Source organism: Sinocyclocheilus rhinocerous, unplaced genomic scaffold, assembly GCF_001515625.1.
Source record: "Sinocyclocheilus rhinocerous isolate Xijiao unplaced genomic scaffold, SAMN03320098_v1.1 scaffold313, whole genome shotgun sequence".
NCBI lineage: Eukaryota > Metazoa > Chordata > Actinopteri > Cypriniformes > Cyprinidae > Sinocyclocheilus > Sinocyclocheilus rhinocerous.
The window spans coordinates 467,922-482,813 of record NW_015627539.1 but is presented as its reverse complement, the minus strand read 5'-3'; the positions used below and the strand labels follow the sequence as shown (position 1 = coordinate 482,813).

At 39.7% G+C, this 14,892-nt stretch overlaps 2 protein-coding genes across 2 annotated transcripts in view; one reads left to right on the top strand and one right to left on the bottom strand.

Annotated features, from left to right (window-relative positions):
• The first annotated feature begins 332 nt into the window (after positions 1–332).
• Positions 333–7,207, top strand: LOC107729619 (DDB1- and CUL4-associated factor 15-like). The gene is made up of 13 exons (XM_016540253.1): positions 333–458; positions 1,075–1,172; positions 1,257–1,395; positions 2,088–2,194; positions 2,283–2,428; positions 2,515–2,673; positions 3,665–4,249; positions 5,478–5,569; positions 5,644–5,766; positions 6,063–6,145; positions 6,230–6,334; positions 6,407–6,522; positions 6,611–7,207. The coding sequence occupies exons 1-13, from the start codon at positions 363–365 to the stop codon at positions 6,664–6,666; spliced, it is 1,905 nt and encodes a 634-aa protein (XP_016395739.1). The 5' UTR covers positions 333–362; the 3' UTR covers positions 6,667–7,207.
• A 699-nt stretch (positions 7,208–7,906) lies between these two features.
• LOC107729889 (MHC class II regulatory factor RFX1-like) overlaps positions 7,907–14,892 on the bottom strand; it is a 14,473-nt gene continuing 7,487 nt past the window's right edge. Inside the window, exons 5-16 of the mRNA XM_016540619.1 lie at positions 14,434–14,501; positions 13,979–14,330; positions 13,175–13,356; positions 12,711–12,830; positions 12,500–12,621; positions 12,293–12,411; positions 12,092–12,201; positions 11,851–12,002; positions 9,628–9,725; positions 9,164–9,313; positions 8,868–9,076; positions 7,907–8,144 (exon numbers count right to left, since the gene is read on the bottom strand). Of these exons, the coding sequence (XP_016396105.1) occupies positions 7,907–8,144; positions 8,868–9,076; positions 9,164–9,313; positions 9,628–9,725; positions 11,851–12,002; positions 12,092–12,201; positions 12,293–12,411; positions 12,500–12,621; positions 12,711–12,830; positions 13,175–13,356; positions 13,979–14,330; positions 14,434–14,501 (1,920 nt within the window). The remainder of the gene's footprint in view (positions 8,145–8,867; positions 9,077–9,163; positions 9,314–9,627; positions 9,726–11,850; positions 12,003–12,091; positions 12,202–12,292; positions 12,412–12,499; positions 12,622–12,710; positions 12,831–13,174; positions 13,357–13,978; positions 14,331–14,433; positions 14,502–14,892) is intronic.

Here is a 14,892-nt window from a genome sequence, read left to right as displayed (position 1 = left end):
TAATTAAGCGTTTAAAAACGTGATAATATAAAATACATTATCATTTTATAATTTACTGCAGTGCGTAGATTGAGACGACGTTGACATTATGTATGAGATTAGCAGACTAGATCTACATAATAGATCAGAAACCTCATAAAATATGAATTAATTTTCCAACAATTACTTTTAAACACTTAATATGAAAAATTAGGGTTGTTGATTGGTGAATAATATGTAGAACCTAGCAGAACACCCGCCCTCGTTTCCTTGATTGACGACGTTTGTGACCAATCAAAGCCCTCATCTGAGAACGCAGAGCCAATCAGCGAGCTGGCCGGGCTTGACAGAGGGCAAATCCAAAGAGCTGGCAAAAATCAAAAATGGCGCCCAGCTCGAAATCGGAGAAAGACGACAACAAACAAAAACAACAGAAAAAACACAAAGATCACATCGTCAAACTCCTTACGCGTGGGCGGGTAGGCAGAAAGGGGGATTTGGGCCAAAAGTGGCATTTATGACGTGAAATGTTTTTTTCCTCTAAGCGTAACGTAGATAATAATGTGTGTGTTATTAGCATTTTTAGCTGTAGCCTCATTTAACGTCATTATGTGTCTCTCAGTGTTTATTATTTATATATGTGAACCTTTTAATGGACGCAACAATGGAAACATTTTTATTTGCAGTATACGGTTCTTGGGGGCAACAATAAATGTTCAACAAACAATGTGTTCATGATTATGAATCTGTCATGATTGATATGCCCATCAATGGTCAAAAGTAGATTCTGCATTATTCTCCACTGACATCTATCATTCACATCGAAATAACAGTTTCCAACCTAAACGCCATCTCATTACTGTAAATAGGTCAATATTTAACATGAATGAATGGTAGAAATGCCTCAGCCAGGTAGTGTTCAGTGCAAACATGATCATCATAACTACCATGTTTTCAATATTTAACCCAAACAACCTTGATTAAGCAGCTTTCTCTACAAAGTCAGTCTAACAACCAATTTAACTGTACTTATGGCTAATATTTCCAGGTGCATTACTCTGTAACTGTATTAATATATCTCTATATATCTGTCAGTTGAATGGGCATCTCTCTCAGCGGCTCATCCGGAAACTCCCTCCACGAGTCTGCATCCCGCTGAAGACCATCGTCAGTGAGGAGTTCCTCAGAGCAGGGTGAGAAGATGCAGTCGGTCCCGTCCGTTATCTCGGAGTGAGATGAATGCTGTATCTGATTGGTCGGTCTCTCTACTGTCACAGGCACATCTTCCTGGGCTTCACCAAATGTGGCCGGTATGTGTTGTCCTACACCAGTGACTGCGGCGAGGACGACGACTTCTCCTTCTACACGTATCACCTGTACTGGTGGGAGTTCAACCTGCACAGCCGCCTCAAACAGGTATATATGTTCCTATTTGAATAGTAACACTTTCTCAGTTTGTGTGGTTGGGTGCTCATCCTCTAAATCAGTTTTGACTTGTGGAGTTCCTCAAGGTTCTGTCCTTGCTCCCATTTTATTTTCTTTATATATGCTCCCGTTGGGTTTAATTTTTAATAAGCACAATTGTTATGCTCATTGTTATGCTGACGACACTCAAATTTATGTGCCTTTTAAGCCAAATGACATCCAGGGTTTGAGTGCTTTAACTGCTTGTCTGTCTGATATTAAAGCTTGGATGTCTCTTAATTTTTTGAACCTCAATGAGAGTAAGACTGTGGCAATTATGTTCGGACCTCTAGTTTGGGCGCTAAACTATGGAACAGCCTTCCTATGTGTAGAACAATTGCAACACAATCCCTTTTTAAAACAAGGCTAAAAGCCTATCTTTTAGAGAAGGTTTATAGTGTATGAGCCAACAGGGGCTTATTTAAAAATGATTAGGCTATTGTTTGTCTTGTCATATTATTTTATGTACTTTGATGTCTTTCAAACAATACTGTTCAGCACAATGGTCAACCATTGCTGTTTAATTGTGCTTTGTAAATAAAATGAACTGAACTGATATAAAATCTGCTGTATATAACAGACTAAACAGACGTCTAAAGATTACCCCATGATGTAACATGAACTTTATCTGTCTCTCTCTGCAGGTGCATCATGTGCGTTTGTTTGCGGGTGAGGACATCTACAGCGATCTCTATCTGACCGTTTGCGAGTGGCACAATGATCATTCCAAGCTGGTCGTCTTTGGCTTTAAGTAAGAGCCTTGCTCCTCTGTGCTGTGTGTTATGAGCCACTGGCTGGGTTATTACGGTTATCTAAACATGTGCACTCTGATCTGTCAGCACGCGCAGCTCCAGTTCAGCCCTGATGAACATGATGATGAGTGATGAGAACAACAGGGACATCTATATCACCATCACCTCGATGCCTCCCGCACAACCGTGCAAACAGTGCTGCCCCGCGTCCTCCGTGTCCACCATACGCACAGGTGCATTGGTGTTCTATTAGCATAGACGAATTGCTCCTTTCCAGTTCCTAGCAAGCAAACACTTTTCTCCGTTCACGTGTGTGCAGGTGGCGAGTGTCTGCAGCACGGTTACGTTCTGAACGCTCGCTATCAGGTGGTTTATCCATTCCCGACGTTCCAGCCGGCGCTGCAGCTGAAGAAGGACCAGGTGATTCTGCTCAACACCAGCTACTCTCTGGTGGCCTGCGCCATCTCCCTCTGCTCAGGTACACAGCCAGTGTTTGTTCACGTCACGTCAGTGTTTGTTGATGGCCACATGAATGTGGGTGTTTGCCTTCTCTCAATGCAACTTGTTTTAGGAAATGGATTGTTTGGACAGTTCTTTGAAATTTAAAGAATAAAAGAATGTCGTTACTCAATAGTTATGTTCTTCAAACTGACCAATTAATTCAAACCACTGGATCATATGGAGTCATTTGAAATAAATAAATAAATACAAAAAGTAAATAAAAGGTAAATACATAAATTAAAAAGTAAAAAAGCTTTTGTCTTTTTTGTAATATGTGAATTCTTAAATTGAAATAATTCTGTTTGACACAATTTTCAATTCATTCATGTACAATATCGTTCAAAAAAAATTTTTTTCTATACTTTCATACTTTCATAATTCATACTTGTATTCAGCAAGGACTGAGTAAATTGATCAAAACTGACAGTTAAGCTATTTATAATGTTACGAAAGATTTCTATTTCTAATGAATGCTGTTCAACTTTCTATTCATCAAAGAAAATGAATCACAGTTTCCACAAATATATGAAGCAGCTCAACTGTTTTCAACATTGATAATAATCAGTAATGTTGATCTTCAGCACAAATCAGCATATTAGAATGATTTCTGAAGAATCACGTGACACTAAAGACTGGAGTAATGATGCTGAAAATTCAGCTTTACGTCACAGGAATAAATTACATTTTAAAATATATTTAAATAGAAAGCAGTTCTTTTAAATTGCAATAATATTTCACAATATTACTGTTTTTACTGTATCTTTAAGCAAATGAATGCAAATGACTTGTTTCAAAAACATTAAAAAGATCTTTTATATAAATTTCAAACATTTTAACATTTATTTGCTACAATGTTTTGAATTAATTTATAGTAAATATGGTGTATTGTTTATTTATTTTAGTGTTCAATTATTAGTGTGATTTAATGATCTCTATTTCATTTGATGTGTGAATTCCTCTCGGTGTAGGAGACGGGCAGCAGGAGGGTCAAAACAATCAGATTCTCTACCGTAAGAGAGATGCTTCCTCCTCTTCTCCTCCTGTTGGACCTACATCGCCTTCCTCATCCTCATCAACCTCGTCTCAGGGGTCACCTGACCTCAGACAGTCAAAGCCTCATTTCACCCCGCTCTCCTCCGGCCAATCACAGGCGGCCGTGCGGGCCAGAGAGTTCGCCGCTGACATTTTCCGCCGAGCTCAGGCTGGAGCGAGGGAACACGACAGAAAAAACAAAGAGAAAGAAGAGACGGACACCCAGCGATTCCACAGCGAGGAGGAGCGACCGAGAGAGAGACAGGAACGAGACGCAGAGGTCCCGGGACCCTCGTCTTCCTCCTCAGGACAGAACCAAAGTTCAGTGCCGCCCACAGAGGCAGAGGACAGTGCTGTGTGTAACACAGTCATGTCTCCTGGATCCACCTCCTCCGTCTCCTCTCTGTCTCCACATGCTCATGAGCCTTCATCCTCCTCTTCCTCCTCGGAGCCTGCTTACGTCAACTACACCACTCTCAGATACAGACTACCGCAGGCCAGAGCGTCAGAGCAGCCGAGCGGTACGACATTTCTCATCTGTTCTTGTCATTACAGACACACACACACCCACCCAAAACTTGGAGTTAGATTTAGATTCAGAAACCGATCTGATATATTAGGTTCAGTGATGAATAAGAATGATTCAAACCAGTAGCTTGTCTTTTTGAACTGTTAATTACAAGAACCGGAGTCATTTGTTTATGAATCAGACTCTGCCGGACACACTGTGTTTTGTGATTCACTAAAAAGAACCAGCTCATAAAAGTCATTTGTTCATGAATCAGACTTTACTGGTCACATCATAAGTTTATGATTCACTAAAAAGAACTGATTCATAAGAGTCATTTGTTCATGAATCAGACTACGTCGTCATGCTGTGCATTTTTCATTCACTAATAAGAACTGATTCATGAGAGCCATTTTTACATGAATCGGACTATGCCAGTCATGCTGTATGTTTTTGATTCACTAAAAAGGTTCAACTCATAAAAGTCATTTGTTCATGCATCAGACTATACTGGTCATATCATACGTTTATGATTCACTGAAAAGAACTGATTCACAAGAGTCATTTGTTCATGAATCAGACTGTGCCAGTCTTGTGATATGTTTTTGATTCACTAAAAAGATTCAACTCGACTATTCTGGTTACATCGTACGTTTATGATTCACTAAAAAGAGCTGATTCATAAGAGTCATTTTTACATTAATTGGACTACGCCAGTCGTGCTATATATTTTTGATTCACTAAAAAGATTCAACTCATAAAAGTCATTTGTTGATGAATCAGACTATAATAGTCACATCGTATGCTTATGATTCACTAAAAAGAGCTGATTCATAAGAGTCATTTTTACATGAATCGGACTACGCCAGTCATGCTATATGTTTTTGATTCACTGAAAAGGACTGATTCTTAAGAGCTGTTTGTTGATGAATGAGACTACGCTGATCACATTGTATGTTTTATAATTACTAAAAAGAACTGGTTCGTAAGAGCCATTTGGTTGTGATCACACTACACCAGTCACACTGCATTTTCTTTTTGACTTACTAAAAAGAACCAACTCCTAAAGAATCATTTGTTTTCTGATCAGACTATACCAGTTATGCTATGCTTTTCACTCACTGACTCATAAATCAGACTACACCAGTTGCACCATATGTTTTTGATTCACTAAACAGAACTGACTCATAAGAGTCTTTTGACTGTAAATCAGACTACACTTGTCTGTCTCTTGTCTGTAGGAGATGAGGATGATAAAGTCCTGCTTCCTTTCACTGTGACGGATCTGAAGGGACGAAACTTGCAGCCGGTGACGGAACAGTTCAGCGGTCAGGTGTGTGTTGATCCCACACACGTCCGATGCTGCAGGGCTGTGTTTGATCTCTTGTGTGTTTGCGTCTCTCTCAGTGTGTGTGTGTCGAGCAGCTGACGCTGGACTTCGAGTATCTCATCAACGAGGTCATCCGGAATGATGCCGACTGGGGCTCCCAGTTCTGCTCCTTCAGCGACTATGACGTCGTCATCCTCGAGGTGATCCTTCTTCAGGAGGAGCTGCTGTGTTATGTGTTTCATTTTTGTTAGGATTTGTTTACAAAATGCATTAGTGCTGCCCTTTTTTTTTTTCTGTTGCGTTGGTTCTGTAAGTATTTTTTCCGTTCATCTTTCCCATAGGGATTTTTAAAAAGTCTTTGTTAAAGTGTTATAAGCTACGAGGAGAATCACAGCCTTACAGTATTTGATTTGAAGTAGAAATGTTTACTCCGCTGTTGCGCTCTATTGGTGCAGTGTTCTAATTTGCATGTGTTCTGCTGTTTCTATGGCAACAGGTTTGCCCGGAGACCAATATAGTGGTGATAAACATCGGGCTGCTGCTGCTGGCGTTCTCTAACTGTGAGGATGAGCACTGCAGGTACACACACACACACACACACACACAAACATATGATGAAATGTTCATTAATACTTTGTTTTCTGTCTGTGTGTGTGTATGTAGACCGAAGTCGTATCACTCCAGTCTGCAGGTCAGTTGGGATTTGAACACTGGAGCGTGCCGTACAGTCGGTGTCGGTGACCTCACTGAGGTCAAAGGTCAGACCAGGTAATGACCTTCGGATGCGTGGCCCGTGCTGTCTGTCTGTCAGATGTTCTCATGTGTTTGTTTCTGCCGCAGTGGAAGCGTGTGGAGCTCCTACAGGAAGTCGTGTGTGAACACCGTCATGCGGTGGCTCGTTCCCGAGAGCAGCTCACGCTACATCAACCGCATGACCAATGAGGCTCTGCATAAAGGTTTGATTTAGACACACATGAGCAATACACCTGCACTACTGTTCAAAAGATGTTTTTTACTTTTTTTTTTTTTTTCTGCTCGTTGCAGGTTCTTCTCTTCAGGTGTTGGCTGATAATGACAGAGGCACGTGGATCGTCCTGTGAGAGCGACGACACCCACACACACACTCCTCAGTGCTGCTCTGCTTGAGTGTTTCTGTCGTGTTTGCTGCGTGTATCCGTGTGATTGACATAAAGACACGTTTGGGCCGAGCAGATCCACGGTGCACAGCGCGGGACACTCTGGGAACATTTTATGAAACACGTCAGCGATCACCATCCCACTGCAAAACAGAACTGAACGTCTGTCTCTGTTACACTTGCACACTTATACACGCTTGTTTTGATGTTTGTGGAATGGACTGAAGTAGTTCTTTTTCTGTTTGAAAAGCCCTGTAATTGGAAAGTGCAGCAGGATGTTTTCGTGGACAGAAATGAGACGTTGCTTTGGGGCTCATCTGTATTTGTTTGCTTGATTTGTTTTAGGATGCAGTTGTTTACATCGTTTAGACCGAGTCATCAGCCAATCAGAAGCTGTCGACCCCTCCTGCCCTTTTTTAACACTAGTTGTGGCCTCACAGCTGGACTGGATGAGAATATTGTTTTTATGCAATGCTGTTTTACTTTATTTTTGATAAAAATGAAATATTCCTTCAGTACTTTACTGGTTTTATGACTTTTCATTGCATCAAAGTGAGCGGTGTTATTTTAATATGATTTATATGCAATAATAATGTTTTATCATATTTTTAATTAGCTTTATTTTTCAGCTTTCATTTGAATTTTGGTGTAGTATTTTACATTAATTTTGAAATATTTTTATTTAGTTTACATTTTTTATATTTCAGTTTTAGTTTTAATAATTTTATTTCAGTTCACTGCCAAGGCAACATTTCTTATATTCAGATTAATTTGTGAATGTTAAGTTTTTCCATCTAAAATGTATATTTTGTTTCAGCTTTATTTCAGTTAACGAAAACTATTTTTAATAGGTTTTAGTAAACAATAACACTGAAAATAAGTGAACTGCACGATTGTAACAAACTCAAAACATCGGAATGCGTCATTTTCTTAAAAGATTTTTTTAAAGGGACACTGAACTTCGAGGCACAATAATACAGATTTTTACATGGATCTCTGCTAAAGGTACACTTCAAATAAGGCCATTATGGTTTCAACAGTACAAGATCATAAAACTATATCATACATTAGCATAATCATACACGGGAATAATTTCACACAACTAAAATCATACCATTTGCAGCAACTCTTATAGTACAATTAAAGAAACACTGACATATATATATATATATATTCAAAAACAATATAAACCTGTGCTAAACTCTTACATTAGTAAAACAACAAACAAAGTTAAACCACTGTATGACTGTTTGACAGAGTGTGTGTGTGTATGTGTGTGCTTGTGTACCTCTCCCATGACAGAGATGGGCGTCTCTCCTTTGGCCTGTGCGACTCTGTGCTCGATCAGGTAATACATGTACTCGTCATACAGCAGTCTGATCAGATGAAACGAGCCGAAACTGGCGGCACTGCGCAGGGTCAGATCTCTGATCACCACAGAACTACAAAACACACACAAACACTGTGAGATTATGACGATATAACAACTAAAGACACTAAAACCCCTAACATGGCATCAGTTTTTTTATGGGCTTTTATTAGGATAGGACAGTAGAGAGACGACAGGATAGCATTGAGTGGAGAGAGGGGGGTGGGATAGGCAAAGGACCTGGAGATGGGAATCGAACTCGGGTCGCCTTGAACGCAGCTGCGCTGTATATTGACGCACTAACCACGAGGCTATCGGTGTCTCTGGACCGGAGCAGACTGTGTGCTGTGGCGGTTTGCGTGGCAACGCGAAACCAGACTTCATTCGCCCCAATGGAAAGCATGATTACACCGTCTGAATTGTTCCCTATTCCCTATATAGTGCACTATGTGCCATTCATTTCACCATACAGAAAATAATTCTGTGAACATGTGATCGATTTCAGCTGCAGCTTAAGCATCTATTTATAACATAGGGGGCGGGATGCTTCAGATTCGAGAGAGCATTTAATTGGACAGAAAGTTTGATGAGAAGCTGAAGTCATCAAAATCGTTAATCCATATCGGTGGAAGTGAGAGACTATAAATTTTGAATGCGAATTTTATCATTGTTTTGGAGCACACTAGCTTATAGATAACTGTAAGGCTAAAATATTCAATGATTATAAATATAATATAAATGATTTCATGGGGGCTTTAATATGCAGTGTACAGTGGGGAATAAGCAGGAATCTCACCTGTAGAAGCTCCATTTGAGCAGGAAGAGTTTGGCCACTTTGGGGAAGGCCGGGCTGCCGGTGTACGGCTTCAGGACCTGCGAGACGACCCCATCCAGCCATGCAGCCCACTGCTCCAGAGAGTTCTGCTGCTGCAGGGTGATTTTAAAGTCCTGCTCCAACCGCTGGATCACACCGTCTTCACAGCCACACACCCACGAGGCCTGCTCCTAAACTCACACACATATACAGTTGTAAATTAAGAACTGAAGGGAGATCTGGGGATGACAGGACATGAACAGAGCGAGCCGTGTTACCTGTACATTGGTGAAGTCGACGCGGTTGAGGTCGCTGAGCATCTGTGCGATCTGAGCCGTGTTCTGCAGGACGGCGCGGGCCGCCTGAGCCAGATGATTGAGAGATGTGTAGCGCCGCAGAGTCTGAGCGAACGCTCCCGCACACACAATCTACACAACACACACAGTGTTAGCATAAACACACCGAAAACAGAGGGAAATCAGAGGAGATCTGTGTGTGTTTCAGACCTTGATGCGGACCATCTCCTCCGGGATGTTGATCATGGCGTTGCTCAGCCAGTTCTCCAGACTCTTAGCAAAGTTACGGATGGCTTGAGTTAAGGCACCTACAGGAAGAGAGAGACAGAAAGAGACAAAATAAAGACAACAAAACCCGCACACACAATCTACACAACACACACAGTGTTAGCATAAACACACCGAAAACAGAGGGAAATCAGAGGAGATCTGTGTGTGTTTCAGACCTTGATGCGGACCATCTCCTCCGGGATGTTGATCATGGCGTTGCTCAGCCAGTTCTCCAGACTCTTAGCAAAGTTACGGATGGCTTGAGTTAAGGCACCTACAGGAAGAGAGAGACAGAAAGAGATAAAATAAAGACAGGAAGACTAAATTTCAAATTCTGCCAGTATGGATCTCAAGTATGGTATTTATTTACATCCACGGTCATTTGCTGCAACAAGAACTATAAGAAAATGTTGAGAATCTTAAGCTGTACGGAGTTCTGTTGAAGTGCATAGAGTTAATATAGAGTTTACACTATCTTCGTATGGTTGCACAGAGTTAAGCAACTGTTACTTTTTTTCTCAAATTGTGCATTTCACAGATTATGGAGTTTATAGGTTTATATCAAGTTGTATAGAGTGTGAAAAATTGTATATATTATATCAATTATAAATATATAAATTATATAAAGTTTTGGTAACTAGAGTTTTGTAGCTCTGTGAATAGAATTTATATAGAATTTGTACAGAGTTGCGTAACTCACTGGGGATGTTGTTTATGTAGAGTGGTGCAAACTGTATAAGGTTTTATAGGATTATCTCTTATAGAGTTCTTTAACTCACTGTGGATGGAGTTGATGTAGAGTAGTTCTCCAGACTCTTAGCAAAGTTACGGATGGCTTGAGTTAAGGCACCTACAGGAAGAGAGAGACAGAAAGAGACAAAATAAAGACAACAAAAACTAAATTTCAAATTCTGCCAGTATGGATCTCAAGTATGGTATTTATTTACATCCACGGTCATTTGCTGCAACAAGAACTATAAGAAAATGTTGAGAATCTTAAGCTGTACGGAGTTCTGTTGAAGTGCATAGAGTTAATATAGAGTTTACACTATCTTCGTATGGTTGCACAGAGTTAAGCAACTGTTACTTTTTTTCTCAAATTGTGCATTTCACAGATTATGGAGTTTATAGGTTTATATCAAGTTGTATAGAGTGTGAAAAATTGTATATATTATATCAATTATAAATATATAAATTATATAAAGTTTTGGTAACTAGAGTTTTGTAGCTCTGTGAATAGAATTTATATAGAATTTGTACAGAGTTGTGTAACTCACTGGGGATGTTGTTTATGTAGAGTTGTGCAAACTGTATAAGGTTTTATAGGATTATCTCTTATAGAGTTCTTTAACTCACTGTGGATAGAGTTGATGTAGAGTTTGTGTAGAGTTGTAACCCACTGGGATGGTGTTTAAGTCTGTATAGAGTTTGTGCATGTTTTGTAACTAACTGAAATGGTGTTTGTGTAGAGCTGTGTAACTCCCTGGGGATGTTGTTTACATGAAGTCTGAATAAGTACAAGGTTTTATAGGTTTGTGTCTAATAGAACTGTGTAACTCTCTGTGGATGGAGTTGATATAGAGTTTGTATAGAGTTGTAACACACTGGAATGAAGTGCATATAGAGTTTGTGTTGTGTTATAACTCGCTGAGTTTATATGAAGTTTGTATGTAGAATTTTGTAATTCATTGGGGTTTATATAGCATTGTGTAGCACAGGAAGATGAACAGTTGAAATTAATGGAGTTTATATAGTTACTGTAGTGTTGTGAAACTTACTGTGCATTTTGTTTAAATGGAATTGTATAGAATTTTGCATAGAGTTTGTATAGTGTTGTGTATCTCCGGGAGGATGATGATTATATATAGTTTACATAGCAAATTTTGTAACTGTATGGGACAGAGTATATATGGAGTTTGTGTAGAGTTGTGTAACTCACTGAGGATATTGTTATATATAAAGATTGTCTGTAGAATTTTGTAATTAATTGGGTTTGTATAGCGTTGTTTAAAGGATGGTGAAGAGTTGCAACTTACTGGGATGGAGTTTATGTAGTTACCGTATAGAGTTTCTATAGAGTTTGTGTAGAGTTGTGTCACTCACTAGGATGTAGTTTCTATAGAGTTTATGTAAAGTTATGTAACTCACTGGAATGGAGTTTATATAGAGTTTGTGTAGAGTTGGGTAACTCACTAGGATAGAGTTTATTTAGTTATAGTATAGATATATGTAGAGTTGTGAGAACTCACTGGGGATTGGTCTCAGAACATCAGGGATGAGGATCTCCACTAGGTTTTGGTACAATAAATTGTCGCATTCGCGAGCCCAGTTGAGGACGGGCTCATATTTACACAACAGAACCAGAACCAACTTGGGCAAACAGAGTTCTGAGAACTCACTGGGGATTGGTCTCAGGACATCAGGGATGAGGATCTCCACTAGGTTTTGGTACAGTAAATTGTCGCATTCGCGAGCCCAGTTGAGGACGGGCTCATATTTACACAACAGAACCAGAACCAACTTGGGCAAACGCTTCTCTGATTCATCATGACTGTAGAGACAGAGACATCAGTGAGACACAACACAACATCACAACACTTGTGACTGTAAAAAAATTGACTTTAAGCCAATGTGTCTCACAGGTCGAGTGTATCCGTGTCGCTGCTTTGTCCTTCACTGAACCTCCAGAAACTCTTCCAAAGCGTCTCCACAAGAGGGAACTGCAGGTTTACCATCACGTCCAGAATCGCCTATAAACACACACACACACACACACACACACATATTAATCACCAAAACACTAAAATAACCACACATCTGACATCCAGCACACACACTCACCTCACAGTGCTCTCTGTAGATCAGCTGATATGTGTGTACGTGTTGAGGATGGAGTCCATCTGGCAGAGGTTTACCCTCATCTTTGAGCTCAGGGAACTCCGGCAGACTGCGAGACGCATCTAAAACACACACATTCAAAAAGTTGATGTAGAGTAATATTATATGTCCAAAAGAGAAAGCTGCTTCTACATTTTGTGTTTGTCTTACCTAAAAACTGCTGATACTGGTGAACCTGGGCGCTGATGTCGGATAGCCCCGCCCCTTGTAGATGCCCCACCCCCAGGCCCATTCCATTGGTCAGTCCCTCCAGCTTATGCACAGGCTTTATCCTATATCAAGAGATGAGGGCTATGAGTCAAACTAACAACAGCAAGTGATCAACAATACACAAACTATAAATACACACACACACACACACCTCTGTTTCTGTGAGTACGGCTGTTGTCTCATGGCCAGGTGTTGCTGGTCCTCCACCAGTCTGTGCAGGGGGGAGTTGCTCTTGATTCGAAGGCCATAGTAATGGTACTTAGAGTTCCCTCTGAAACACACGCACACACACACACACACACACACACACAGGTGTTTTAATATTAGCCTGTTCTGTTATTTTAGTATCATTCATATACTATTATAGTTTTTGTTAATATTGTTGTATCTCAAATTAGCATATATACAATTTATTTTAAAATATTCTAGCAAATAAAAAAAAGTGCTGCACAACATGATGCAGTCACAGCTAATCAGAACACATTTAATGTTTAATGCTCAGGTATGTGGAGCAAATTCTGGACCAGAGATTTTACTGTGGGTGGAGCTACCCAGTACAATGAATATGCAAATAAAGAAAAATGGTTCATATTGCTTGTTGAAGCTTTATTGTACCTGGTGCCGAGACGTCTGGTCCTGAGGCCCATGAACACGGAGCGGATGAGTTTGCCAAAGGAGGCGGCGTTCACGGGTTCCAGCTTGGTCTGCTGGCAGTGCAGGAGGTAATGACAGTAGAGGGTACAGCGAGGAAGACTCACACCTTCAGCTGTCTCGTAGTTATCCATCAGCCACTGCACCTGAGCACAGACAGGAGACAGACGGCAGGTGTTAATTGACTTACTATCACACAATCAAAAACTCCTTTTTTACCTGTTTTATGGGTGAATTCAGTGTTTATTTTCTGTGTATTTTAGCATTGTTTATATACTATTATAGTATTTATTAAAAAAAAATGTATTAGCTTTATTTTTATATTTTCAGTTTTAATTTTTGTTTTAGTTTAAGTTTTAGTCATTTTGTTATGTGCTATTATTATTATTCTATTATTTTAATATTTTGCTATTCTATTATTTTTTCTATTATATTTTATTATTCTATTATTTTAATATTTTGCTATTCTATTATTTTTTATATTATATTTTATTATTCTATTATTTTTTTATTATTTTGTTATGTGCTAAATTATTATTAGTAATTTTAGTACTTAAACTTATTTTATTTCAGTTAACCGCCCAGGCAACACTTCTAATTTTCATTTAAATTTCTAAAAAGTTTAAGTTTTTCTTCTAGTATTTCATTTTATTTCACTTTATTTTATTTCAATTACTAAAACTAATTTTAGTCAACAAAATAACAATACTGGGTGAATCTCTTTGGGTGAAACTCTGAATCATCATTCAAGAAAACAAATACACTCACAGTCGCGGGTGATGCGCGTGTGTTGTGTGAGAAATTTTGGTTCCCTCCACCGGCTCCACCAAACATGTACCCGCCCTGAATCACATAACCCCCCGCCCCTCCGCTGGTGACCACGCCCCCTGACCCGCCCACTCCTGACGAGGACCCGCCAGCCACCACGGTGATCCCCGAACTGCCCTCTGAGAACATGGAGACCACCCCTGTGCCCATCCCGGACGTCACAGACACAGGCTGAGTGCTGGCGGGGGACGTGACCTGTGAGCCGGTGGTGGGCGAGGTCTCATAGTAAGTGACAGAGGGCGTGGCCTGGGAGTAGAGGGAGGGGTCTGTGAACTGGTAACTACTGGAACGACTGAAAAAGGAAAAGAGAAGAACAAGTACAGAGAAAGGTAAACGTTTCAGGAGTAAAGAGAAGCTAAATATACACCACAATCACTGTGTGTGCTGATGCTCACATTGCAGTATTGTTGTAGTTGGCGTCTCCCTCCACAAACTGGCTCGGGTAAACATGCTGTACAGGAACCTACACACAAACAAACAGCAGTTTCACATCAGACTCTTAAAAGTCAGTTAAGAGTCAGGTATGAGGGGACACATCACAAAGCATGTCTATATAATGTCAAATCTAAATCTTTACTTAAATATATTAAACTAAACTTTACATTTTAGTGCTGATAATAGTTTCACACAATATATAAACATACAAACAATATACAGACACAATGTTCAATGTTCATTTGCACCTGTAAAAAACTAAATTTACCAGATTATTTCTCATCGGACATCTGAGACAACAGAATAAAAATATTATAATAATTAGACAATTACAATTAAATGATTATGTAAAATTAAACTATGTAAACTACGTAAAATTTGGAGGAAAAAAACTTGAACATACAAACATATATATATAT

Excerpts from the sequence above, each read along its gene's own strand:
- LOC107729619 (XM_016540253.1), top strand. The coding sequence starts at position 363 with ATGGCGCCCAGCTCGAAATCGGAGAAAGACGACAACAAACAAAAACAA. Across the intron at positions 6,146-6,229 it reads TGTGAGGATGAGCACTGCAG|ACCGAAGTCGTATCACTCCA; the intron begins GTACACACACAC and ends GTGTGTATGTAG. Across the intron at positions 6,523-6,610 it reads CAATGAGGCTCTGCATAAAG|GTTCTTCTCTTCAGGTGTTG; the intron begins GTTTGATTTAGA and ends TGCTCGTTGCAG.